The sequence below is a fragment of the Typopeltis vanoorti genome, chromosome 13 (assembly GCF_054136105.1).
Source record: "Typopeltis vanoorti isolate ZY-2024b chromosome 13, IOZ_Tvanoo_1.0, whole genome shotgun sequence".
In the NCBI taxonomy this organism is placed as follows: Eukaryota; Metazoa; Arthropoda; class Arachnida; order Uropygi; family Thelyphonidae; genus Typopeltis; species Typopeltis vanoorti.
The window spans coordinates 96,733,457-96,760,555 of NC_143561.1; the positions used below are offsets into that span (position 1 = coordinate 96,733,457).

General features: G+C 37.5%; 1 protein-coding gene across 1 annotated transcript in view; it reads left to right on the plus strand.

Annotated features, from left to right (window-relative positions):
* Nucleotides 1-27,099, plus strand: part of LOC150100399 (secernin-3-like) — a 144,922-nt gene that overhangs the window by 45,460 nt on the left and 72,363 nt on the right. The window contains exon 3 of the mRNA XM_090402730.1: nt 1,490-1,677. Within this exon, the coding sequence (XP_090258856.1) occupies nt 1,490-1,677 (188 nt within the window). The remainder of the gene's footprint in view (nt 1-1,489; nt 1,678-27,099) is intronic.

Genomic DNA, 27,099 nt, shown 5'->3' on the forward strand with positions numbered 1-27,099 from the left:
TATTAACCTAAAGAAAAACAAAATGCATGATTATATCAAAAGAACCAATATATAAGAAACTAAACATAACTGTTAACAAAAAGAAAATTGAACAGGTTCAATTTTTTTGGGACAAATATATTTGGGACAAATGTTTACAGACAGAGGAAATTGCCTTAAAGAAATAAAAAGAAAAATAGAGATAGCAAGAAAAGCCTTTACTGATATGAAAACTGTTCTAACATCCAGAGACATTAATATAGACACAAGAAAAAGATTAATAAAATGCTATATCTGGTCAAGCCTTCTCTACAACAGTGAAATTTGGACTCTAAATAAAGAAGCAGAGAAAAAATTAGAAGCTTTCGAAATGTGGACCATCAGAAGAATGTTGAAAATACCATGGACAGAGAAAATGAAAAACGAAGATGTTTTAAAGAAAGCAAAAATGAAAAGAACATTAATGAAAATAATTAAAGAATGAAAACTTAAATATTTTGGACATCTAACTAGACAAGAAGACATTCAGAAATTAATATTAGAAGGGAAATTGGATGGAAAAAGAGGGAGAGGTAGACCCAGGAGAATGTGGTTTGAAGACATTAAGGACTGGACTGGCTTGAATTACCATAAATATTCCAGAGCAGCAAAAGAAAGAAAAAGGTTCTGTGATTGCCAACCTCTTTCTAGGGGGTGACACTTGAAGAAGAAGCCTTCTTCTCTCTCTCTCTCTCTCTCTTTCTCTCACTCTCTGTGTGTGTATACACACATGTGCATGCACGTGTTTATAGTGATGCTTATCATAACTTTTTGTAACTATGTGCATATCATAACCTGGATGCGCTGTTGCTCTTAGGTTACATATATGATCATTTAAAATTTTGTACTATAATATGTAGCTTAGAATAAAGAATTTAGAATTCAAAAAAAGTTCATTGAATAGAAAAAATTCTGCAAAATATCATACAATCTCCCTGCATTTATTTTCAGTATATGTTCTGATGTAAACTGCTACCATTTATACTTAGAAAATTTCTGGACTTCAAACAATAAAAGTGCAAATATGTACTATCGCACATTTTAATAAAAATAAATAAATAATAAAAAGTTACTTAAAGGGTTTATAGGATTGATGCAGGTGAAATGTTTCAGCATTTGGCTAGAGGGAACAGAACAAATGTCATCCCTGGAAATTGAGTAAAAGTGTGGTTAGTAGGGATATGAGGACTAGGATTTTCACTTGGAGAGTTGTGAATGTATGAATGAAATGGGTTTTCAGAATAAGTTGTTAGTGCTTTGTCTGTTAATGGGTTCAAGGAGAGGTACGATAGATTGTGTGGATAGTTTGGGTCTCCTGTGATGAGTCCTTGGACTCCACAGAGATGCCTGTACAGTAATAATAATAATAATAGTTTTTAATCAAAAGGTGTAGATAATGAAACTTGTTTCATAATATTTCCAATTTGTAGATAATCAGTTTTATTTTATATTTTTTAATGTGCATTTTCAGTGTACATTCATAGAGATAGAACAAGTAGAACATACTAATGCAGTCATTTTGAGTAAGCCAGCTTGGATGTGGGGAGCAGAAATGGGAGCAAATGATCAGGGTGTGTGCATTGGCAATGAGGCAGTTTGGACCAAGCTTAATGATCTTGATGATGAAAAAGAAAAACTTTTGGGCATGGATCTAGTAAGGTAAATATCCTCTAATATATATTCATAAATTGCAGAGTGAACTTACCATAAAACATTACTGTGATTTTTCTTGTCTCCTGCATAATGAATTCTTTGATAACTTTGAAATTTAGTAATCCCATTTAGTTTGGTTATATATGGATGTAGACTATGATCAATTGTTTGAACATATATATACACACCTTTTATTGAGCTTATTCAGCATTAGTTTACATTTAAAAGATTAAACGTTTTACATATTACTATTAATAATGAACTATTTATTATTATTTACATTCCATAGATTCATGATCCACCTTAATATGTATGTTTGGTTTCTTCCAACTTGCACCTTTGACATTTTTGAAGATTATCTAATACCTCTGCTGAGAAATTAACTTTTAACAACTGCTTATTATTCATTATTTAATCACTTATGTTAGTGACATCATTAGTACTTAAACTCAATTAACACTGACCGATTCCTTCTTAAGCTGATTTGATTATTAGTAACTTCCTGTATCCAGTCATCTCACAAAACAAACAGACTGGATACAAGGGCACACTAATTAATAGGCATAACACACTGGCCTCATAACTTGTGTTGCTTTGACAGTAGATCAAAAAAAACCAACCCATATCCAAAATTTACATGTAGGTCGAGATAATCCAATCTAATTTTTCTAGTGAAGAATAATATTCCCTAATTGTATTTTCAAAAGTCTAAAGTTCTTTGGGCATTTTAAGTATTATATATGCCGTGGTCCTAGATGGCAATATTCGATTAGTTCATAGTCCTGTATATTAATGTCTAGAATATAGAAGCTCTATAACATAACTGTGAGGAGAATGCATATTTGTCCTTCACTTAGGAAGATCTGAGTTCATATCCCATCGTAGATTTGAAGAAACTTTATGAGGCACTTTCAGCTAGGGGTGAATTAGCCCATCTCTAGAGGGTACTAAAAAGAGGTACTCTAGAGGATATTAGTTTTTAGCTAATTAGTTATAGGCACTAAGGAAAAAAAAACAACCATTGTCACAATGTTTCTTTGTAGAAATTTTAGCCCTCCATGGTCTTGGTTGTTTCAGCCATAATTATAACTAAACCAAGCTTGCCATGCCATCCCATTCCCTTCCTTCCTGCTTGGTAATTTTATCGGAATGTGGTGTATTACGTGGCTTTACAAAATACAAGGAATAACACTGCCAAAACAATGATTCCATGAAAGAACATTGGTATTTTAAATGTAATAATTTTCAAACCAAATTTTGAGTTAAAGGTAAAAACCTTAAATATTTGTTCACCTACTCGAAGAGTTTTGTGTGTGTATGCACACTTATCCTGTTCTAATCAATAGGTATAAAGATAGTTCATCAAGAAACTCTGTATGTTTTATGTTACACAAAATTTGAAACATTGATTCATGCGTATTTCTAGATACATTAATTACCTCTAATTTTAATTGCACCATTCATGATGTCTCAGTATATTAGAAGCTTATGTTTACAGGCTAGTGTTAAATTCTGAATGAAAAGAATTATAATATAATAGTGTTTCATTCAGGATTTAACATAGTCTGCCATTCCCAGAGCCAAATTTGCTTATCAGACAAATAGCAATTTATTCACATAATGTTGTATATCCCATAAATGTAAAATATCTGTATGTTCTAGTAGTTGTGAGTTATTTATCCTGTGCTAATTCTTGGTAGAGTGTATATATCCCATGTGAACTGTGCATGGAAACTCGGAACTTAATCCACTTATGTGAACCATTGCCAAGGTCTTAGCAATGTATGAAATAGTCAAAGTTATCTGACAACGCACATTTTGACGCTAGTTACCATGCTGTGCTAATGAAGTCATCCACCAGCACACATTTTGGCGCTAGCTGCAGAAGAAACATGCGCTGTTCATGGAAAAGGGAACCAATGAAAGAACGAGGCACGAATTATAAAATGGGTTGTGGAGACAGCAAAGCTCTCTTATTCTTATCTTGTTCACTTACTCCCTCATCTCGCGGCTGTGGAAGATGAGAAGTATTTCGGGAGGAACCCTGCCATACTTTTCCAAGAATCCAAGGAACCCTGAAGGATGGTCATCTAAGGGCGAGGCAGGCATGTGTTCCTGAGCCAACCAGATCATTATGGTGAACTTGGATCCCACCGAACTACTGTGATCTGAGATCAGTGACTACGTTCCTTGATGAAGCGAAAGACATGCCCTCCATGAACCAGATCCTATCCACAGATGTGACCAGAGAGGACTCCTGAGAAGCAAGGAAGTGCAATCCAGAGCACGTGATAATAGGCAAAGTATATCATCTGTCCTGGTAAGGAAATCTTTTCTATGTCTTTTGTGAATGTACTGTAGGGAATGAGTAATGCCTTCTTGACTGTTCAAGTTTAAAAGTGTGATATCTTGAAGCTTGTTCCAAGAGAACATGATATAAGTTAGAGATAGACTTGCTAAGGTTTACAGTAATAGATTGATAGGACACTAGAATTGTTTGGTGTGTAATTAATGATATGTGCTTTGTTATATCCTGAACGACCAAGCAGAATGGACATTTGAAGTATATTGAATTGAATATCCTTGGTCTATAAGTTGTGCTTAGAAACTTATAACTCTAAGAAGGGTAGGAATCTATATGTTAAGAATTTAACTGTACTTAGTATATTATACTGTAAGATTGCTATTGTCTTAATAAGAACTTCTTATTCTCATGATCAATTAACTTATGTTTAGAATTTTCTTAATTAGTGTAAATTCATGTGTTAGTGCATTAAATGTTTTGTTTAAATTGAACCTTGTGCTTGCTTGAATTCATTTCATTGCACTGCTCATTTTAATAGTTCGGTTCTAAGCGGGGGCCCAAAATTAACATGAGAGCCAGGAAAGATTAGAGAGCCACGACTGCTATATACCTTAAGGTAAAATAGATAAATTGTCTAAAGAATATTTTATTCCAATTTAGATCGCTGTAGTATTGTACTTACTGATCATTGATTCCTTGATATTGTTCTTACAACCTCCTGACATAGAATGGCGCAGCTAAAATATAAATTTTCTCATCATCATGATCATCAAATTCCTGCCATGTACCCTCAAGGGGTGTACAGGATATGACAGTACTACATGAAAAAAATTACACCATTACTAACTTCCTATCTACAATTTTCCTCCAAATCAGTCTGTTATCTGTCAAGACTCCAACATTATCAAAACTTATATTTCTATCGTCTAAGGCACTTTGTACCGTATCAATCCACCTATATCTTGGTCTTCCTCTGGGTCGTTTTGCTGCCAACCTGGCAGAGAACACTTGCTTTGCTAATCTTTCCTCGCCCATTCTGTTTAAGTGACCATACCACCTGAGATTAGCTCTGCTAACACATTCCTGGATGCTGACAATGTCAAGTTCTTTCCTAATATCCTCATTTTTAATATGATATTGCCATTGATGCCATCTGTTCACACCTATAATCTTTCTCAGGACTCTCATATCCCGCTCTCTAGTCTTTGTTCAAATGTTTTACTTCTGATCCAGCTCTCAGATCCATAAGTTAAAACTGGTTTGAACACTGTCTTGTATACAGCTTTAGTGTTCCGACTAATTTTTCTCTTATTCCATATAAATTTATTCAATTGACTTCCAACCATACCAGCTTTGCTGATTCTGTTGTCTATTTCTAAATTTAATTTACCATCTTCAGTAAAATCATAAATAAGTAGCTGAAATGTTTTACTTGTTCCACAGGTTCTCCATTCACAACACAGTTGACATTTTCAATGATTCTGCCTATTTTCATTGTCTTTGTTTTGTTTTGTCTATTACAACAACTATTCAATTTAGTCAGAGAATCTTGCAGACTTGTAGCGGATTTATTTAGAAGTATAACATCATCCGCAGAAAGCAATGAGCTGACATTAACATCTCCAATTTTGATATCATGTTTAATACCACTTTCCTTCATAATGTGATCCATATAGATAATGAATAACAGAGGGGATAATGTACATCCTTGTCTCACACCAGATTTAACATTAAACCATCTTCCTGTACTTCCTTCAATTCTAACTGCTGACTTACAATTCAAATAAAGACTAAGTATTGCTTGATATAATGCCCCATTGACACCATATAACAGCAGCGTATTGAATAGCTTCTCTCTTGGTACCTTGTCATATGCCTTTTCAAAATCGACAAAACTTAAATACAGATCTTTGTTATATTCGCATGCTTTCTCGACTATTTGTCGTAAAGTGAAGATCTGATCTTGACAGCCTCTATTTGGCCTAAATCCAGCTTGTTCTAAACCAAGCTTTCCTTCCACAATTCTTCTCAACCGTTTCTCAAGTATACTTGCATAGATCTTGCCAGGAACACTCAGTAGGGAAATATCTCTGTAATTCTCACATTCAGTTTTATTTCCCTTTTTTATATATGGGTACTATGAGAGCTCTACTCCAATCATCGGGAATTCGTCCCTCTGTCCAGACTTTCTGAACTATGCAGTGCAGCCACTGTAAGACTCTTATACCACCATACTTCAGCATTTCTGGTCGAATATCATCTACTGCTGCCTTTCCACATTTCAAGCCCTTGATGGCTTTTTCTACTTCAAGTATGGATATGTATTCCCCTGACTGGATGCCTGGTCAGTGTTTTTTACTACTGTGCTGTCATCACTGCTTGTTTCATTTAGCAGTTTTTCAAAGTAATTACTCCATACCTCAAGGATATCTTTTTCTCCCGTTTTCATGTCACCTTTATCATCTCTAACTCCTTTCACAGCACTCTTTCCTCCATTCCTAAGTTTCTTCAACAGCCTCCAGAATATTTTGCCACCTTCTTGATATTTATTTTGTATATTCTTGCCAAAGTCCAGGGTGCTTAAGGGTCAAAATTTGTATAACTGAGAGGAGACCTCCACATAGCCTTTAAAGCAATGCGGAGAACCGACCAGGGCTTCTGACCTAATGTCCAATCCTCACCTTCTCGTGGTGCACCCTGTTGGGTATCTACTTGGATACTGAACGAACGAGGATGGGCTGGCAATTTGGGATTTAGCCAACCAAATTGTATTCTTATTGGTTAAACCAAAATAAAAAATGATGGTACGACACGACAAAATTTCATGCCGTCTGGGGCGTCGCCTGGTTAAACAAGGCCCCCATTGTTTTTGCCAGGGAACCAGGGCGAACAGTGAAAAGTCAGCTACTGAAACAAATCGGAAAACAAACCCCAACTCAATATCACCAGAGTTAAAGATCAGTACTATCAACATAAGAAGCCTGAATGGCAAAGAAATGGAACTAGCTGAGGAATTAGATAAGTACCAGATCGACATAATAGGGGTGACTGAAATGAAAAAGACAAAAACTGGTGAGATCTCTCTGTGCAATAAATACAAAATGTTATATTCAGGCAATGACAATCAAGGAAAAGAAGGAGTAGCCATAGTATTCAACACAAAATACGAGGCTAATCTTCTTGAATGGCAGTCAGTCTCAAGCAGAATAATGTGGGCAAATATGAGAATGGGGAACTGGACAATGAGACTTATTTGTGCCTATGGTCCCACAGAAGGTTCTACTAAGGTAGAAGTGGAGGAATTTTTTGAGGCTTTAGAAAAAGCAACTGACACAATGAAAAAGTAAAAGTTGATCCTTGTTGGGGATCTAAATAGCAGAGTAGGAAATGATTGTGAGACATACAAAAATATATTGGAAAAATTTGGAGAAAAGAGGAAAGCTAATAATAATGGCAAATATCTGTTGGATTTCTGCTCAGGACATGGACTGGTTATTACTAACACCATGTTCCAACATAAAAATGTGCACAAATTCACATGGAGAGAAGAGGCAAGGAATAAGAAAAGTCTCATTGACTATGTTATTGTTGATAGTGATGTTTTCTCCCTGGTGCAGGACACCAGAGTGTACAGAGGATTTGAAATTGGAAGTGATCACTATTTAGACTTGAGCAGAATAAAATTGAATTTCATATTGAAAATAATAACATTTAAGAAAGTTTTAAAGCGAATGAAAGTTGAGCAGCTCTCAGATGTGAACTGTAGACTAAAATACACAAATATTATTGAAGAAAAAATGAAAGAGTTTGAGAACAGGAATCAAATCTTGGAGATTCAGTGGCAAACTCTGAAGAAAACATTGATTGATTCTGCCAGAGAGGCATGTGGTGAGGTTGTCTGCAAGGATACAAAAATCAGAACTCCCTGGTGGACACAGGAAGTTAAAGAGGCAGTGAAGGAAAAGAAGAAAGCATATCAAAAGTTCCTGGCAAATAAATCAGCGTATACTCTTACAGAATACAGAGACAAATGTAAGAAAGCTAAACAGTGTGTAAAACTAGCTAAACAAAAGTCATGGGAGGACTTTGGCAAGAATATGGAAAATAAATATCAGGAAGGTGGCAAAATATTCTGGAGGTTGTTGAAGAAGCTTAGGAATGGAGGAAAGAGTGCTGTAAAAGGAGTTAGAGATGATAAAGATGACATGAAAATGGGAGAAAAAGATATCCTTGAAGTATGGAGTAATTACTTTGAAAAACTGCTAAATGAAACAAGCAGTGATGAGAGCACAGTGGTAAAAAACACTGACTAGGCATGCAGTCAGGAATACATATCCATACTTGAAGTAGAAAAAGCCATCAAATGCTTGAAATGTGGAAAGGCAGCAGGAGTAGATGATATTCGACTAGAAATGCTGAAGTATGGTGGTATAAGAGTGTTACAGTGGCTGCACTGCATAGTTCAGAAAGCCTGGACAGAGGGACGAATTCCTGATGATGGGAGTAGCGCTATCATAGTACCCATATATAAAAAGGGAAATAAAACTGAATGTGAGAATTACAGAGGTATTTCCCTACTGAGTGTTCCTGGCAAGATCTATGCAAGTATACTTGAGAAACGGTTGAGAAGAATTGTGGAAGGAAAGCTTGGTGAAGAACAAGCTGGATTAAGGCCAAATAGAGGCTGTCAGGATCAGATCTTCACTTTACGACAAATAGTTGAGAAATCATGGGAATATAACAAAGATCTGTATTTAAGTTTTGTCGATTTGGAAAAGGCATATGACAAGGTGCCAAGAGAGAAGCTATTCAATAGGTTACAGTTATATGGTGTCAATGGGGCATTATATCAAGCAATACTTAGTCTTTATTTGAGTTGTAAGTCAGCAGTTAGAATTGAAGGAAGTACAGGAAGATGGTTTAATGTTAAATCTGGTGTGAGACAAGGATGTACATTATCCCCTCTGTTTTTCATTATCTATATGGATCACATTATGAAGGAAAGTGGTATTAAACATGATATCAAAATTGGAGATGTTAATGTCAGCTCTTTGCTTTATGCAGATGATGTTACACTTCTAAATAAATCCGCTACACGTCTGCAAGATTCTCTGACTAAATTGAATAACTGTTGTAATAGATATGGTATGAAGGTCAGCAATAAAAAGACAAAGACAATGAAAATAGGCAGAATCATTGAAAATGTCAACTGTGTTGTGAATGGAGAACCTGTGGAACAAGTGAAACATTTCAGCTACTTAGGCACGATTTTTTCAGAAGATGGTAAATTAAATATAGAAATTGACAACAGAGTCAGCAAAGCTGGTATGATGGGAAGTCAATTGAATAAATTCATATGGAATAAGAGAGAAATTAGTCGGAACAGTAAATTAGCTGTATACAAGACAGTGTTCAAACCAGTTTTAACTTATGGATCTGAGAGCTGGGTCAAAAGTAAAACACTTGACCAAAGACTTGAGACCGCAGATATGAAAGTCCTGAGAAAGATTATAGGTGTGAACAGATGGCATCATTGGCAATATCATATTAAAAACGAGGATATTAGGAAAGAACTTGACAGTGTCAGCATCCAGGAATGCGTTAGCAGAGCTAATCTCAGGTGGTGGTCACTTAAACAGAATGAACGAAGAAAGATTAGTAAAACAAGTGTTCTCTGCCAGGTTGGCAGCAAAACGACCCAGAGGAAGACCAAGATATAGGTGGATTGATATGGCACAAAGTGACTTAGACAATAGAAATATATTATTATTATTATTATTATTATTATTCAGGCCTCCAAGGAGTCAAAAGACTCATCGAGGGAGGTCCTTTCTAAGACATAAAGTCTGTCAAGACTCATCGAGGGGAAGTCCCCCCCTGAGAAACACAAAGTTTATCATACCACTCCTTAAACCCACTGACTGTTCTCTCTCCCACCACTCCATCAGGCAATGCATTCCACGGCTCAACCACCCTACACACAAAGAAACCACTCCTTACCCTCTTGCTCACAGTTTCCTTTCGTAACTTCCAGGGATGGCCTCTTGTCATCATTCCTTCCCGCTGATCAACCAAGCGAAAGAACTCCCCAGTGTCAACCCTGTAACCACCTCTCAACAGTTTAAAAGTCTCAATCATATCACCTCTCCTTCTTCTATCCACCAAACTCTGCAGTCCACATTCTCTCAGCCGATCCTCATAACTATCCTTGTACAGTCCTGAAACCATCTTTGTCATCCGTCTTTGTATCCTTTCCACGGTTAATTTATCCCCTTCAAATCCTGGGGACCAAATCTGAGAACAATAGTCCAAGTGTGGTCTGATCAGAGACTTATACAACGGAATGATAACCCTCTTATCTCTGCAGGTCAGTGTCCTTCTCATAATAGCAGCAATCCTCTGTGTTAACTTCACCACCTTTGCAATATGTCCCCTAAACTTCAGGTTTCTATCAATCATCAACCCCAGATCTCTTGTCTCCCCTACTTCCTCCAGTATAACTCCTCCCATAGAGTATGCAGCATCCCATCGATGTTTCCCAAACCTCAAGACCTTACATTTTGCTGCATTAAACTGACACCCCCATTCATTTGCCCATCTATCTAGCTTATTTAAATCCTCTTGCAGGGCTACCACATCTGCACTATTACTAATAATCCTTCCAAGCTTCGCATCATCCGCAAACAACTGAATATCCCCCTGCAATCCACTGGCTATGTCATTGATATAAAGGTTAAACAATATAGGTCCTAGTACTGAGCCCTGTGGGACCCCACTTGTAACCCTCTGCCTCCTGGAAACAGCTCCACCATACACAACTCTCTGATACCTATCAGACAGCCAATCCTGAATCCAGTTGACCAATCTGACATCCAGACCCATGTGCTGCAACTTAAATATCAGCTTATCATGTGGCACCCTGTCAAATGCCTTCGCCAAGTCTAAGAAAATTGCAGTATATGCCTTTCCCTCATCTAATGCTCTTGTAACTTTATTATAAAAGGCTAGCATATTGCTAAAACAAGAGCGTCCTTTCACAAATCCATGTTGATTCTCACAGATAACATTACCCTCATCTGCCCAATGCTGTACACGGTCCCTCACTACTTTCTCCAAGATCTTAACAACTACTGATGACACACAGACTGGCCTATAATTAGACACTTCCAGTCTGTTACCACCCTTATGCAATGGCACTATCTTACCTTCCTTCCATTCCCTGGGCACCTTTGCCAAAGCCAGACTTTCATTGAAAAGCCACGTTAAAGGTATTGTCAATTCCCTAGCACATTCTCTCAAAACTCGTGGCGAAATACCATCCAGTCCCACAGCTTTACTGACATCCAGAGTACTCAGTATCTGAAACACACTCTCCTCCTGTACCTCCAGACCTCGTACCAGTCCTATCCCTCTAGCATTAAAACTGACTCCTCTAGGATGAAATACTCCAATAAAGTGTTCATTGAACAATTCCACTATGTCCTCTGCATCAGTCACTCTATTCCCATTTTTATCCCACAATATCATTCTTCCACAGTCATTTCTCCTCCTACTGGCCACATAGCTAAAAAATTCCCTAGGATTTTCTTTGGATCTTAGGGCCAATCTCCTCTCATATTCCAGTTTCGCTTTCCTTACCACACGAGTCACTCTTCTGGCCTGTGTCTTATATTCCTCATGCATCTCTTCACCTGTCTCCTTATATCTCTTCCATAGCCTCTTTTTCGCATGCAATTCCTGTTTAATATTGTTTGTCATCCACTTTACTCCAAATTGCGCCCTCTTCTTCACTCGTGGTATACAACTTACCATTGCTGATAACAAATATTCTTTCACAATTTCCCACGCACTGGTGATATCCCGGCCTTCCAATTCCTCCCTCCATGAAACTTCCCGAAGTTGACGTCTAAGACTATTATAATCACCTGCCTTATAATTCCACATAAGTTCCCGTCTCTTCGATACTCCTGCATGTCTATTCATTTTCCAAGTCAAAACCATATGGTCACTCTCTCCAACTGGTGGGAGAGACGTCAACTCAGTTATTATCAACTCTTCTGATGCTATAACCAAATCCAAAATTTTTGAACCTCTTGTTCCCTCTGTTACATGTTGCCTAAGACATTTGTCCCTCAAGAATTCTAGAAATTTCATTCCCCTATTGTTACATGCATCTTCCTCTCTCCAATTTATACTACTGAAGTTAAAATCTCCCATAACAATCATTCTTCTTGCACTTGCCAAACTTAGCTGTCTAAACATCTCCTGGTCCCCATCCTCTGTGCTCCTGGGTCTGTAGCAACACCCCACTAAATATCCTGTCTTGCCTACCTCTACCTCACACCATACGCTCTCAAAATCATTTGCCTCACTTGACAAGTAACAGACTGAGTTGGAGGAAAATTGTATATAGGAAGTTAGTAATGATGTAATTTTTTTCATGTAGTACTATCATATCCTGTACACCCCTTGAGGTACATGGCAGGAATTTGATGATGATGATTGCCAAAGTCCTCCTATGACTTTTGTTTAGCTAGTGTTACACAGTGTTTAGCATTCTTACATTTGTCTCTATATTCTCTAAGAGCACAAGCTGACTTATTTGATTTGAATTACTCCATACTTCAAGGATATCTTTTTATCCCATTTTCATGTCACCTTTATCATCTCTAACTCCTTTTACAGCACTATTTCCTCCATTCTGAAGCTTCTTCAACAACCTCCAGAATATTTTGCCACCTTCTTGATATTTATTTTCTATATTCTTGCCAAAGTCCACCCATGACTTTTGTTTAGCTAGTGTTACACAGTGTTTAGCATTCTTGCATTTGTCTCTGTATTCTCTAGGAGCACAAGCTGACTTATTTGACAGGAACTTTTGATATGCTTTCTTCTTTTCCTTCACTGCCTCTTTAACTTCCTGTGTCCACCAGGGAGTTCTGATTTTTTTATCCTTGGAGACAACCTCACCACATGCCTCTCTGGCAGACTCGATCAATGTTTTCTTCAGAGTTGACCACTGAATCTCCAAGATTTGATTCCTGTTCTCAAACTCTTTCATTTTTTCTTCAATAATATTTGTGTATTTTAGTCTACAGTTCACATCTGAGAGCTGCTCAACTTTTATTCGCTTTAAAACTTTCTTACTTGTTATTCTTTTGAATATGAAATTCAATTTTATCCTGCTCAAGACTAAATAGTGATCACTTCCAATTTCAAATCCTCTGTACACTCTGGTGTCCTGCACCAGGGAGAAAACATCACTATCAACAATAACACAGTCAATGAGACTTTTCTTGTTCCTGGCCTCTTCTCTCCATGTGAATTTTCTCTGTGTTCGAAAAAGGAATCAATCAACAGAAGGAACAAGGAAATTGGCAACCCCATCGATAACCTCCTGGTTGTTCTAGCTCTTGTACATTATTAGTTAGAAATTGGAATACTGTATTCAGGTCAGGAGAGAACGTCGCAACAAAAAACACGTACCAACACTAGTATATATGGGATAGGGCAGGGTGTAATATTATTTTGCTTCTTTTTTTTTTTATTCTCATCTTCATAATGTAAGCTTAATTTATTTTTCATCATCATCATCAAATTCCTGCCATGTACCCTCAAGGGGTGTACAGGATATGATAGTACTACATGAAAAGTTTACATCATTACTAACTTCCTATCTACAATTTTCTTCCAAATCAGTCTGTTACCTGTCAAGACTCCAACATTATAAGATCTTATATTTCCATCTTCTAAGGCACTTTTTACCATATCAATCCACACATATCTTGGACTTCCTCTGGGTCTTTTTCCTGCCAATCTGGCAGAAAACACTTATTTGCTAATGTTTCCTCGCCCATTCTGTTTAAATGACCATACCACCCGAGATTAGCTCTGCTAACACATTCCTGAATGCTAAAAATGTCAAGTTCTTTCCTAATATCCTCATTTTTAATATGATATTGCCAGTGATGCCATCTGTTCATGCCCCTAATCTTCCTCAGGACTCTCATATCTGCAGTTTCTACTCTTTGATCAAGTGTTTTACTTCTTACCAGCTCTCAGGTCCATTAGTAAAAATTGGTTTGAATACTGTCTTGTATACAGCTAATTTAGTGTTTTGATTAATTTCTCTCTTATTCCATATGAATTTATTCAATTGACTTCCTACCATACCACCTTTGCTGATTCTGTTGTCTATTTCCATATTTAATTTACCATTTTCACTAAAAATTGCGCCTAGTAGCTGAAATGTTTCACTGTTCTATAGGTTCTCCATTCACGACACAGTTGATATTTTCAGTGTTTCCGCCTACTTTCATTGTCTTTGTCTTGTTAATGCTGATTTTCATATCAAATTTATTACAACATTATTCAATTTAGTCAGAAAATCTTGCAAACTTGTAGCAGATTTATTTAAAAGTATGACATCATCTGCTTAAAGCAAAGAGCTGGCATTAACATCTCCAATTTTGATATCAAGTTTAATACCACTTTCCTTCATAATGTGATTCATATAGATAATGAATAACAGAGGGGATAATGTACATCCTTGTCTGACACCAGATTTAACGTTAAACCTTCTTTCTGTACTTCCTTCAATTCTAACTTGTAAAAATTCCATGTTGCACAATTTGTAATTTTTCTAATACATCAACTTTTTACAGAAGGAACACATCCTAAAAACCTTGTACAAATATTTCTATTTTGTTGTGTTAAATTATTGTATAAAGAGTATGATAAGCCCAAAGGTAATTAACTTGCTCATTGTTTAAGCAAAAGATGTAGAATTGTTGAACCAAAGGCAACGCCTTGAAATCGGTAGATTCTTTGATAGTTGTTTACAAGTTCAATCTCAGGTGACCTTCAAGGTCAGTATAGAATGGGGTGGCGTGAATCAAAAGGAAGTTCCGAAGGCCACAAAATCGGATTAAAGACGTGAAGAGGGAAAATAAGGAAGTCGCCGAAAGTTCGAGAATCATGAGTCACGAAATATTGTCTGGGGTTCTCGTAACTATATGCAAGATTTGTGCGGGAACATAAGGGGTTCCAAAAACTTAACCCAAGGTTCAGGGGTACAGGTGGATATAAGGCATGGATCTTAAGAGACAAAACTTTTTTTTTTTCATCTTGGGCAATCTTGACCATGTGAGTTCAAGATTGAGAGGGAGGAAGACGGAGGTCTGTCCACCTAGAGCTGCTCCAGTTCACAGTCGAGGATATCCGGAGGCGATCAAATAAATAGAAGTCGAGTCGATCCAAAAGCTCTGCTGCTCTATCGAGTCCGCACATGCCTCAACCACAGTAGTTCTTCACCATGCCTTTCACGACGCTGGAAAATTTCTCCTCATATCCTGCTAGCTAACACGACGACTCATCAGTGGTCTGTGACTCCGAAGGAAGAATTCCAAAACACGGAGCGGAGAGGGAAACTTGAAACGAATCGAGCAGAGAACAAAGGTATACACAAGACAGGAAGAAACCCATGCGAGTCTGTCTATTCGTTTAATTTTTGTGATGTAAGAGAATCCCCTAATGAACTGATAAGATATTTAGAATAATGCAATAATAACTTACACGTGAATAATGCTAGTGGATGTGTGCAACTGTAAACAGATGTGAAACTGAGCACAGTTAATTTCCTGAAAGGCAATTTGGGCTAAGTGATTGGATTGATAACTATATGTATTCATGATAAATGAGTTTGCCTGTTGTTTATGTCGTAAGATTAATTAAGCTCAGAGTTCAGAATTCTGCTGATGTGATTATTAATCTTTAATTAAGTGGTTATGAGAGATTACCTTGAGAGTTATATAAGGTGCATAATTGAAATATGGTAATTGTATGCATCCGTAATATCTGTATGTAAATGTAAATATTTGTTGTTTGTGATGTAAATTTGATTGTTCAGAATCAAGTGAGCGATTATGAGAGGAAACCTTAAGTGTTACATTTAATTGCATGATTGAAACTGAGATTTTTGAGGGTGATCTCCCCTGATTTTATGTATTGTGAACAATTATTCAATTAGTCATTAAGTATGCTTGTTTATTATTATACAAAGGTGTCGTCTGATTTATCTTTTGCAATGCACTGATCCAAAAAACTTAATTTGATCATATAAGCAGGAACCCTAAGATAAGAAGTGAGTTTAGATAGAGAACGCAGTTGAAGCAATGACTGCAAACCTTGTCCAGGAAAGGATGTATAACTGATTAATTAGAATCTACTGGGGGTATGAATGTCTTCTTTTGCCAATAGGAGAACTTTAGTGACACAGTCATAAATAAATAACAAATTTCTAGAGATCTCCAGCATAAGGAAGAAATACCAAAGGTAGAACTTAAGGATTAAGGTAGATAGAGTAGCAAGATAAAGATAAGACGAAAAAAAGGAATTTACAAAATTAAGTAATAAGAGAGTAAAGTAAAAACATTTATGATAGAGCAATTGAAATAACGAAAACCCGAAAGAACAACAACGAAACACAAAACAAAGAAAACTATATAATTTACAATGCCGCAGCCGATGACAAGATAAGATCCACGATAGATAAGATATACAAAAGTGGATCAGATCACTTTTGCAAAAGATCAGGCTAACAAAATGCATAACAAGCGTATATATTTAGTAATTAGAAATATTTTGAAATCATATATATACTGTAAGAAAATCTTTTCAAAACATGAATGTGGATAACTTGAACTCGGAAGCCACAAGCACAAACACAATGGGTGATAGAAAGTTCTTTAGGACAGTCAATCCCCAACTCATCATCCCACAATTCTCTGGAGAGGACCACGATGATGTGCTGTCCTTCTTCAAATTTATAGAAGAAATAAGGAACATAGGAAATTGGTTGGATTTCGAACTTCTGATCATACTGAGGAACAAATTAATTAGCAGGGCAAAAAATTTCTTGTATTCCTCTCCCATACTGGGAGACACTTTAGAATACAACAAATTTAAAGAAACCCTGATATCCAAGTTTTCCAAGGTCAGAAGTGTGGGTCCGAACCTATGGAGATTGCAAAAAATGCACTCAGGAAAGGAAAGAATCCACAACAGATTATTACAACAGATTGCTAACCTTGGCGAACAGCCTAAGCGTATCAATTGAAGACAGGAGCCATCTAGACTGGGCGATATTTAATCAATTCAAATTAGGAGTAAGGGAGGAATTCCGGGAGACGGCGTACAAAAAGAAATTAAATAATTTAGATGAGTGCTACTTAGCAGAAAAAGAAGAAAGGATAGGCGACTTTCATCCCGTTTCTAGTGCCAGTCAGATACACATTATAAAAAAGGAATCTGACTCTAAGAAAAGGATAAAACCGAGAAATCTCAAAAGGGAGGGCAATGGAACAGAATGAGAAAACGGAAGACAAAAACGGAGCATTCACTGTGAATAAGATTGAAGATGAGAGAGAGAGAGTGACCACCCCAAGTGTTGCAAACTCCTTCACAAGGGAAGAAATACACTCTATGATTAGACAAGAGGTAGAAAGGTTACATCAATCACTAATGGATAAATTTAATTTGATTGTCAAGCAACTACAAGAAACAGTAGCAAAACCAGCCATAGAGAACCAGAGTCATGAATGAGTGGATAACAAGGGGGACAGCAGAGGGGGAGAGCACCCCATACTGCTTCCAGAATAAAGGAAGATTTTACAGAAGTAAACAGTTTGAATTTAATATGCTGGGTGCTAGCCACCATCCCACAAACAAATCAAGGAGATTTAGAAAGGAGAGTCAGGAACGACGCACCGAGCTCATGACCGTTATTCAAGGTAAAATAAAGGGGATACAGTGATGTCCTATTGGACACTGGATCCCAAGTCTCAGTAATAATGGGATCCCTGTTCAAGAGATTGAAGTCCAGAATAGCTAACGGTGTCACAAAGCTAAGGAGACCAGTTAAACTGAATGGAATAGCTAATCCTACCATCTATGCTCCTAGAAAGTTAAAAGTAAGCATGTGGTTGCCCGATTTCGGGCTAAGTGTCCTACCGGAACTGCTAATTCTCCCAGAAACCTCCCGACATGGGGATCGAGTAATATTGGGGACAAACTTTTTAAAAGGTCATAGATTTTCATGTGACTTCAGTACCCAGGAAGTTTCTCTGATGGGAGTGAAGCAGACTAAAGGAAGCACGCAGAGGTTTCGAGCTGAAAGGTCTAGTGAACGTGGAGAAATAAATGACCACAACATCGGACGGAATAATCAAGCTGTGGTAAGTGAGGATGTGAATGAAAAGATGAAAAATGACCCCTCAAAGATTAGAAACATCCAACAAAAGGAAAATTCTCACATCTCGAGTGTGAAAGTGGCAGTAAGCCAACAGGAAGACATAGAAAGAAAGCAACTACCAGTGTTCACAGAAAGCAAAGATGTAAGCACAGTGGAAATCAAGCTCATAGAGAAGGAAGGAGGTGGGGGAGAACAGCGCCGGATGTCTTACAAGTCCAGGTCACGCTTAAATATGGATGAAAGAGGGTAATAGAAATGAGCAACTGATATTAAAGGAAACAAAAATGGAGAAATAGGTAAACTGAAAGTTTTTGGTACAGGAAACACCGATTCTGACAAATATTTGTCACAACAGGTGTCGCAACTGAAGGAACCCACATATCGGACTGAGTGCATTACTACCTCAAAATTTGCTAATGAAAAAACTGAGTGGTATTCACCCCAGAGAATTTGTGATCCTCGACATAGAAACATTATAATAAAAAAAATTTTTCATCCATATTTCAATCTGAAAATTTTTTCATGAAAGGGTGGACCTTTGTAAAAATTCGATGATGCACAAATTGTAATTTTTCTAATACATCGACTTTTTACAGAAGGAGCACATCCTAAAAACCTTGTACAAATGTTTCTATTTCATTATGTTAAATTATTGTATAAAGAGTATGATAAGCCCAAAGGTAATTAACTTGCTCATTGTTTAAGCAAAAGATGTAGAATTGTTGAACCAAAGGCAACGCCTTGAAATCGGTAGATTCTTTGATAGTTGTTTACAAGTTCAATCTCAGGTGACCTTCAAGGTCAGTACAGAAAGGGGCGGTGTGAATCAAAACGAAGTTCCGAAGGCCACAAAATCGGATTAAAGACTTGAAGAGGGAAAATAAGGAAGTTGGCGAAAGTTCGAGAATCATGAGTCACGAAATATTGTCTGGGGTTCTCGTAACTATATGCAAGATTTGCACGGGAACATAAGGGGTTCCAAAAACTTAACCCAAGGTTCAGGGGTATAGGTGGATACTTAAGATAAGGCATGGATCTTAAGAGACGAAACTTTTTTTTCATCTTGGACAATTTTGACCATATGAGTTTGAGATCGAGAGGGGTCGTTAGTCAGAGGGAGGAAGACAGAGGTCTGTCCACCAAGAGCCTCTCCAGTTCACGCTCGAGGATATCCGAAGGTGATCAAATAAGGAGAAGTCGAGTCGATCCTAAAGCTCTGCTGCTCTATCGAGTCCACACATGCCTCGACCACAGTAGTTCTTCACCATGCCATTCAAGACGCTGGAAAATCTCTCCTCATATCCCGCTAGCTAATGCGACAACGCATCGCTGCTCTGTGACTCTGAAGGAAGAATTCCAAAACACGGAGCGGAGAGGGAAACTTGAAACGCCGAATCGAGCAGAGAACGAAGGTATACACAAGACAGGAAGAAACCCATGTGAGTCTCTCTATTCGTTTAATTTTTGTAATGTAAGAGAATCCCCTAATGAACTGATAAGATATTTAAATGAATAATGAATAATGCTAATGGATGTGTGCAACTGTAAACAGATGTGAAACTGAGCGCAGTTAATTTCGTGAAAGGCAATTTGGGCTAAGTGATTGGATTGATAACTATATGTATTCATGATAATTCTATATTAATGAGTTTGCCTGTTGTTTATGTCGTAAGATTAATTAAGCTCAGAGTTAAGAATTCTGCTGATGTGAATATTAATATTTAATTAAGTGGTTATGAGAGATTATCTTGAGGGTTATATAAGGTGCATAATTGAAACTGAAATATGGTAATTGTATGTCCGTAATATCTGTATGTAAATATTTGTTGTTTGTGATGTAAATTTGGTTGTTGAGAATCAAGTGGGCGATTAGGCAGGAAACCTTAAGTGTTACGTTTAATTGCGTGATTGAAACTGAGATTTTTTACGAAATTAAGTAATAAGAGAGTAGAGTAAAAACATTTATGATAGAGCAATTGAAATAACAAAAACCCGAAAGAACAACAACGAACCACAAAGCAAAGAGAACTATATAATTTACAGACTAAGTATTGCTTGATATAATGCCCATTCATACCATATCTTCTTCTTCTACAGCTTCTCCCACTTAAGTGGGGTCACTGTTTGTTATGAGTCTCCTCCACACCTTCCTGTCTTGGGCTGTCACCACATCCAAGTTCTTCATCTTCAAGTCCTCTTCTACCAGCTCCCTCCATCTCTTCTTTGGCCGCCCACGCTTCTGCCTTCCTTGCACATCCATCTGCATGACCCTTCTTCCCACACATTCGTCCTCCATCCTCATCACATGACCAAACCATCTCAACCTTGCCTCCTGTATTTTCGCTCCTAAGTTCGTAACTTTCACTGTTCCCCTGACATAGTCATTTCTCAGATGATCCTTTCTGGTTACACTGCACATCCACCTAAGCATTCTCATCTCTGCTACTTCCATCCTGCTGATGTTATTTTTCCTCAGGGCCACAGTTTCTATAGCATATGTCATAGCTGGCCTCACTACTGTCCTATAAATTTTACCTTTCAGATTGATTGGCACCCTCTTATCGCATAACACTCCAGCCATCTCCCTCCAGTTCCTCCAACCCGCTTGTATCCTGCATCCCACTTCCTTCTCAGCTCCTCCATCTTCTTCCACTGTTGAACCTAAGTATCTAAAGTCTCTCACCTTCCTGATGACATTTCCTTCCAGCTCCAGATCTGTCTCCTGGCCACCGCCCACTGCGCAACACATATACTCTGTCTTACTTCTGCTCAGTCTCATACCTCTCTCTTCCAGTACTTTTCTCCATCTTTCCAGTTTAGTTTCCGCTTCTTCTCTTGAATCTACACACAGCAAGATGTCATCTGCATACAACATTGTCCAAGGTGAATCTTCTCTCACCTCCTCTGTTACCACCTCCATCACAATATTAAACAGAAACGGACTTAATGCTGACTCTTGATGCAAGCCAACTGTTACTTGAAAACTTTCTGTCTGTCCCAAACAGGTCCGAACACTTGTCTTCACATTTCTGTACATTTCCCGCACCAACCTGACATATTTCTCCAGCACCTTCTTCTCCCTCAGACACCTCCAGACTTCTTGCCTTGGCACTCTATCATATGCTTTCTCCAGATCAATAAATACCAGATGTAGCTCCCTTTGTTTCTCTCGATATTTTTCCATCAACTGTCGTAACCCAAAGATAGCGTCTGTTGTTGATCTACCAGGCATGAAGCCGAATTGTTCCTTTGCAATCTTCACCTCCTCCCTCAATCTACCATCAAGAACCCTTTCTAGGATCTTCATTTTGTGGGACATCAACTTTATTCCTCTGTAATTTTTACAGTCTTGTGCATCCCCTTTACCCTTGTAGATAGGAACAAGAGTACTCTCCCTCCATTCCTCGGGTATATTTTCCTGTTGGCAAACTTTCATGAACAGGTCCCACAGCAGGTCAATTCCCTCTTCCTCCAGTGCCTACCATGCCTCCGCTGGAATTCTGTCAGGGCCCACCGCTTTTCCATTCCTCATCCTCTTCATGGCCTCCATCACTTCCATTCTACTGATGTTCTGCACCATCCCCTCAGAAGGCTGCCTATCTCCTCTGTGAGTCCTTGCATTTTCCTCATTCAAAAGTCCCTCAAAGTATATTTTCCATCTGTTTCTTATGTCCACATCCATCCATAATACTCTTCCTTCAGCATCTTTGATCTGCCTCACATGTAAGATGTCCTTAGCTGCTTTATTTCTACATTTCGCCAGTTGGTAAATTTTTCTCTGTCCTTCCTTTGTTTCTAATTGATCATACAGATCTTGATATGCGATGGCCTTCGCCTATGCCACAACTCTCTTGGCTTCTTGCTTTCTCTCTTTGTACACCTCTCTGTCCTCTTCCACTCTTGACTCATCCCACTTCTGCCGCATTCATACCATATAACTGTAGCATATTGAATAGCTTCTCTCTTGGCATCTTGTCATATGCCTTTTCCAGATCTACAAAACTTAAATGCAGATCTTTGTTATATTCCCATGATTTCTCAACTATCTGTCGTAAAGTGAAGACCTGATCCTTACAGCCTCTGTTTGTCCTTAATCCAGCTTGTTCTTCACCAAGCTTTTCTTCCACAATTCTTCACAACTGTTTGTCAATTATACTTGTATAAATCTTACCAGGAACACTCAGTAGAGAAATACCTATCTAATTCTCACATTCAGTATTATTTCCCTTTTTTATATATGGGTACTATGAGCACTCTACTCCAATTATCCGGAAGTCGTCCTTCTGTCCAGCCCTTCTGAACTATGCAGTGCAGCCACTGTAAGACTTTTATATCTCCATACGTGAGCATTTCTATTCAAAAATATCATCTACTCCTGCTGCCTTTCCAGATTTCAGGCCTTTGATGGCTTTTTCTACTTCAAGTATGGATATGTTTTCCTGACTGCATGCCTGTTATGTGTTCTTTACCATTGTGCTATCACTGCTTGTTTCATTTAATAATTTTTCCAAGTAATTACTCCATACTTCAAGGATATCTTTTTCTCCAGTTTTCATGTCACCTTTATCATCTCTAATTCCTTTTACAGCACTCTTTCCTCCATTTCTGAGCTTCTTCAACAACCGGCAGAATATCTTACCACCTTCTTCGTATTTATTTTCTATGTTCTTACCAAAGTCTTTCCATGACTTTTGTTTAGCTAGTTTTACACATTGTTTAGCTTTACATTTGTCTCTGTATTCTCTAAGAGCAAGCTGACTTATTTTCTGGGAACTTTTGAAATGCTTTCTTCTTTTTCTTCACTGCCTCTTTAACTTCCTGTGTCCACCATGGAGTTCTGATTTTTCTATTCTTACAGACAACCTCACCACATGCCTCTCTGGCTTAATCAGTGTTTTATTCAGGGCTTGCCACCGATTCTCCAAGGTTTGGTTCCTGTTCTCAAACTCTTTCATTTTTTCTTGAATAATGTTTGTGTATTTTAGTCTACAGCTCATATCTGAGAGCTGCTCAACTTTTATTTGCTTTAAAACTTTCTTATATGTTCTTCTTTTCAATATGAAATTCAATTTTATCCTGCTGAAGACTAAATAGTGATTACTTCCAATTTCAAATCCTCTGTACACTCTGGTGTCCTGCACCAGGGAGAAAACATCACTATCAACAATAACATAGTCAATGAGACTTTTCTTATTCCTTGCCTCTTCTCTCCATGTGAATTTGTGCACATGTTTATGTTGGTTAATAAGCAGTACATGTCCTGAGCAGAAATCCAACAGGTATTTATTATTATTAGCTTTGCTCTTTTCTCCAAATTTTCCCAAAATATTTTTGTACGTCTGACAATCATTTCCTACTCTGCTATTTAGAACTCCAACAAGGATCAATTTTTCATTGTGTCAATTGCTTTGGCCAGGCCTAAAGCATACAAAATTCTTTCACTTCTACCTTAGCTGAACCTTCTGTGGGACCATAGGCAGAAATAAGTCTCATTGTCCAGTTCCCCTTTCTGATATTTGCCCACATTACTCTACTTGAGACTGCCTGCCATTCAAGAAGATTAGCCTCGTATTTATTGTTGAATACTATAGCTACTCCTCCTTTTCCTTGTCATTGCCTGAATATAATATTTTGTATTTATTGCTCAGAAAGATCTCACCAGTTTTTGTCTTTTTTGTTTCAGTCACCCCTATTATGTCAATCTGGTATTTATCTAATTTTTCAGCTAGCTCCATTTCTTTGCCATTCAGGTTTCTTATGTTGATAGTACCGATCTTGAACTCTGGTGATATTGGGAGTGTGTTTTAAGATTTGTTCAAGTAGCTGACTTTTCGCTGTTTGCCCTGGTTCCTTGGCAAAAACAAGGGGTACCTTGTTTAACAGGGTGATGCCCCAGCTGGCATGAAATTCTGTCATGTTGCACCATCATTTTGTATTGTGGTTTAAGCTAATAAGAATACAATTTGGTCGGATAAATCCCAAATTGCCTTTCATTATCTGGAAACCTTACTCTAAAGACCAAACACGAAGCTTTTTATCAAGCTCCTTTAAGCCTTCAGTAAGCAGGGTAGTGAAATTTATCTTTGTTCTAAAGACATTCATAAACATCTATGCCCCATGCAGTGTTCAAACCCACAGTCAGTTGGACAGTGGATACGCTATCTACTTGGTCAACCAGGCTGCAAATATTCACATCCCTCTACTTTTCAGTCAAAAAAGGGGTGGTCTCAATAGGTTTGTACACTTGGGCTACTATCACCTCTCTTCTTCTAAGGCCTGCTTTGTTAATGAATTAAATGACATGTATTTACTAATAATAATATGGATACTTTGTTTCAAAAAAAAATATTAACCTAAAATTTTACTCATATTTCATAGGTATCTTCAGAATAAAGGGAATAAAAGAAACATCCATACACATAACAGAAAAATCAAACAATGTAATATTGATGTTTTAGAAAGGCAGCAACACCCATTTATTACTAGGCTCAAAAAAAAAAAAAAGAATTCAGTCATCTAATCCCTTAGGATTCTAATTGTCATTTCCTCCATCTAGGGAAAATATACTGGCTATATTTTCCCTAGATGGAGGAAAATATACCAAAGTGCTAGATATATAATGTGTATTTGCATTCCATCTCTCTTTGAATCTATACTTGTAATGCTTCAATGTAAATCCAACATCTTGTGAGGCTAGTGCTTGTCTTGCATATATATATATTTAAAATACACATAACATACTTTTTTTATCAAGTCAGTTTTACCAAGTGTCTTGAATGTAACTCACACCAGTCTGGTTGGCTGAGTGGATAGCATCTAGTATTTAACTTCATTGTTGCATAGATGTTTGGGACTATCTTTAGTTGTTAGATGATTTTATTTGCCTGGTGTAAACCACTTGCATTTTATTGTCTGCATGGAGTGGGTTGAAGTGATATTTCATGTTTGGTGTATAGAGTAGTTGCTGGATTATGATCCTTACTAATCTACTGTAAGTTAACAACCTTTTGTAGGTAACAGAGAGAGAGGGGAAAAAAAATTTATGTGCATGTCTTTTCTCTACCATAATATATAAAATGATGATGAGAAAGTCATCAACATGACACTGATTGACATGCTGTTAAGTGGGGTATTGTGTGTAGAGTGGTTATTAGTGCTCTTAAAGGATAAGTAACTTTTTCATATTTAAACCTTGTATTTTTATTTATTTTTTTAAAATATGATATTATCGGTATGGCACCAATGCATGGTACAGCAGTGGTGGCAAAGACCACATTGTCGATGATTTGAATTAATCGGGATTTTGTGAAGTGCACTGTGTGTGTGAAACGTATTCATCATGAAAATTAAGGGTTATGTGAAAGGAAATAGAAAGGGGGGGGGAGAGAGAGAGAGTGTAGTAAATGTTTCAAAAGTATGGTTTACAAAAAATGTGTTCTTGTCACCTAATGCCTATTAGGTGACGAGAACACAGCAAATGTTAGTAGAGTAGACAGTATCGACAGTAGGATGGAAAATGTCGAACTTGCAGCTGTAGAAATAGAGGAGAATGAAATGGACATAAATAAAAAGTGCATCTAAATGTTATCCTTCACAGCACAAAGTGTGTAATTGAAAAATTGCAAAAGTGGCAAGAGATTAGCATGACCGATAAGAGAAAGAAGCAGGTGGTCCGAAGTAATAATAATGATCAAATACCCAAACAATAAAAACAAGTTAAGAAGAAAATTATGTATGGAAACTTAGTGATCAGAGGAGTACTTAATGAAAGTATGACAAAATCATGTTTTCCTGATGCAAAATTTCAAGATATTAGTCATGCCATCTGGATGCAAAAAGTAAGTCGAAGGAACTGATTGTCTTGGTTGGCACAAATGATTTGAGAGGCCAGAAGTATTCTATGAGGGAGGATGTAAAGGAGGTGTTAGAAGAAGCAAACCTGAAGAGCAAGAAGGTGAAGATTGTAAGTCTCCTGCCATACTATGATAAAGACAAACTGAGATGAGGAGAAGGGCATTGATAGCTAATGAGTCAGAATGTAGGTACAGAAAGAATGATGTAGGATTTGTAGATCTGAGGTTTGTGTTTGATGGAAAGAAAAAATTGTATAATGCTGATGGACCACATCTAAATCTAGATGCGGTCCATCAGGTGGGTGAGGGTCTAAAGAAATGCTGCAGTATTTATATACTAATGCCAGAAGTATCAGGAACAAGAGGGATGAATTTTGCCATTGGTTAGTGCAACCCCCCATCAAAAGTTATAGGCATTAGTGAGACTTGGCTAACAGTGGATTACATGGTTGCAAGGATAAAAAGGGATAAAATGTGAAGGGATTAGTATTTTCAGGAAAGATATAAAAGTTAAGATGGGGGAAGGGTACTGCTGATGATAGCAGATGAACTGCAGCCAAAAAGAATAGGAGAAATGTGGGAGGGTGGCTATTCATTTGAAGCAGTTTGGTCTGGGATCAAGGCCAGTAAGCCAAAATATACAGTTGGTTATTGCTAAAGGCCAGGGAGTTCCACAGATGATCTGGATGACATGCATCAGCAGATTAGTACAGGTAAAGTGATTATTATGGGGACTTCAACTGTGGAGGTATAGACTACAAGGAAGAAAGATCACATAGCAGGAAAGAAATGGAATTTATACACCTACTGAGAGATAATTACTTGAGGCAGCATGTGATGGAGGATTTGAAGTGCAATAGTATTGGACTTGGTTGTGGGATCAGAAGAGCTAGGGAGAGTGGATGTTAAAAGTGCAGTGAATGTGTGAATGAAGATGGACTATATTGCAACATGGGTGGGGAAGTTGAACTTAGCAGATATATGTGTGATAAGTGGTGATAAAGGTGATTGGACAAGTG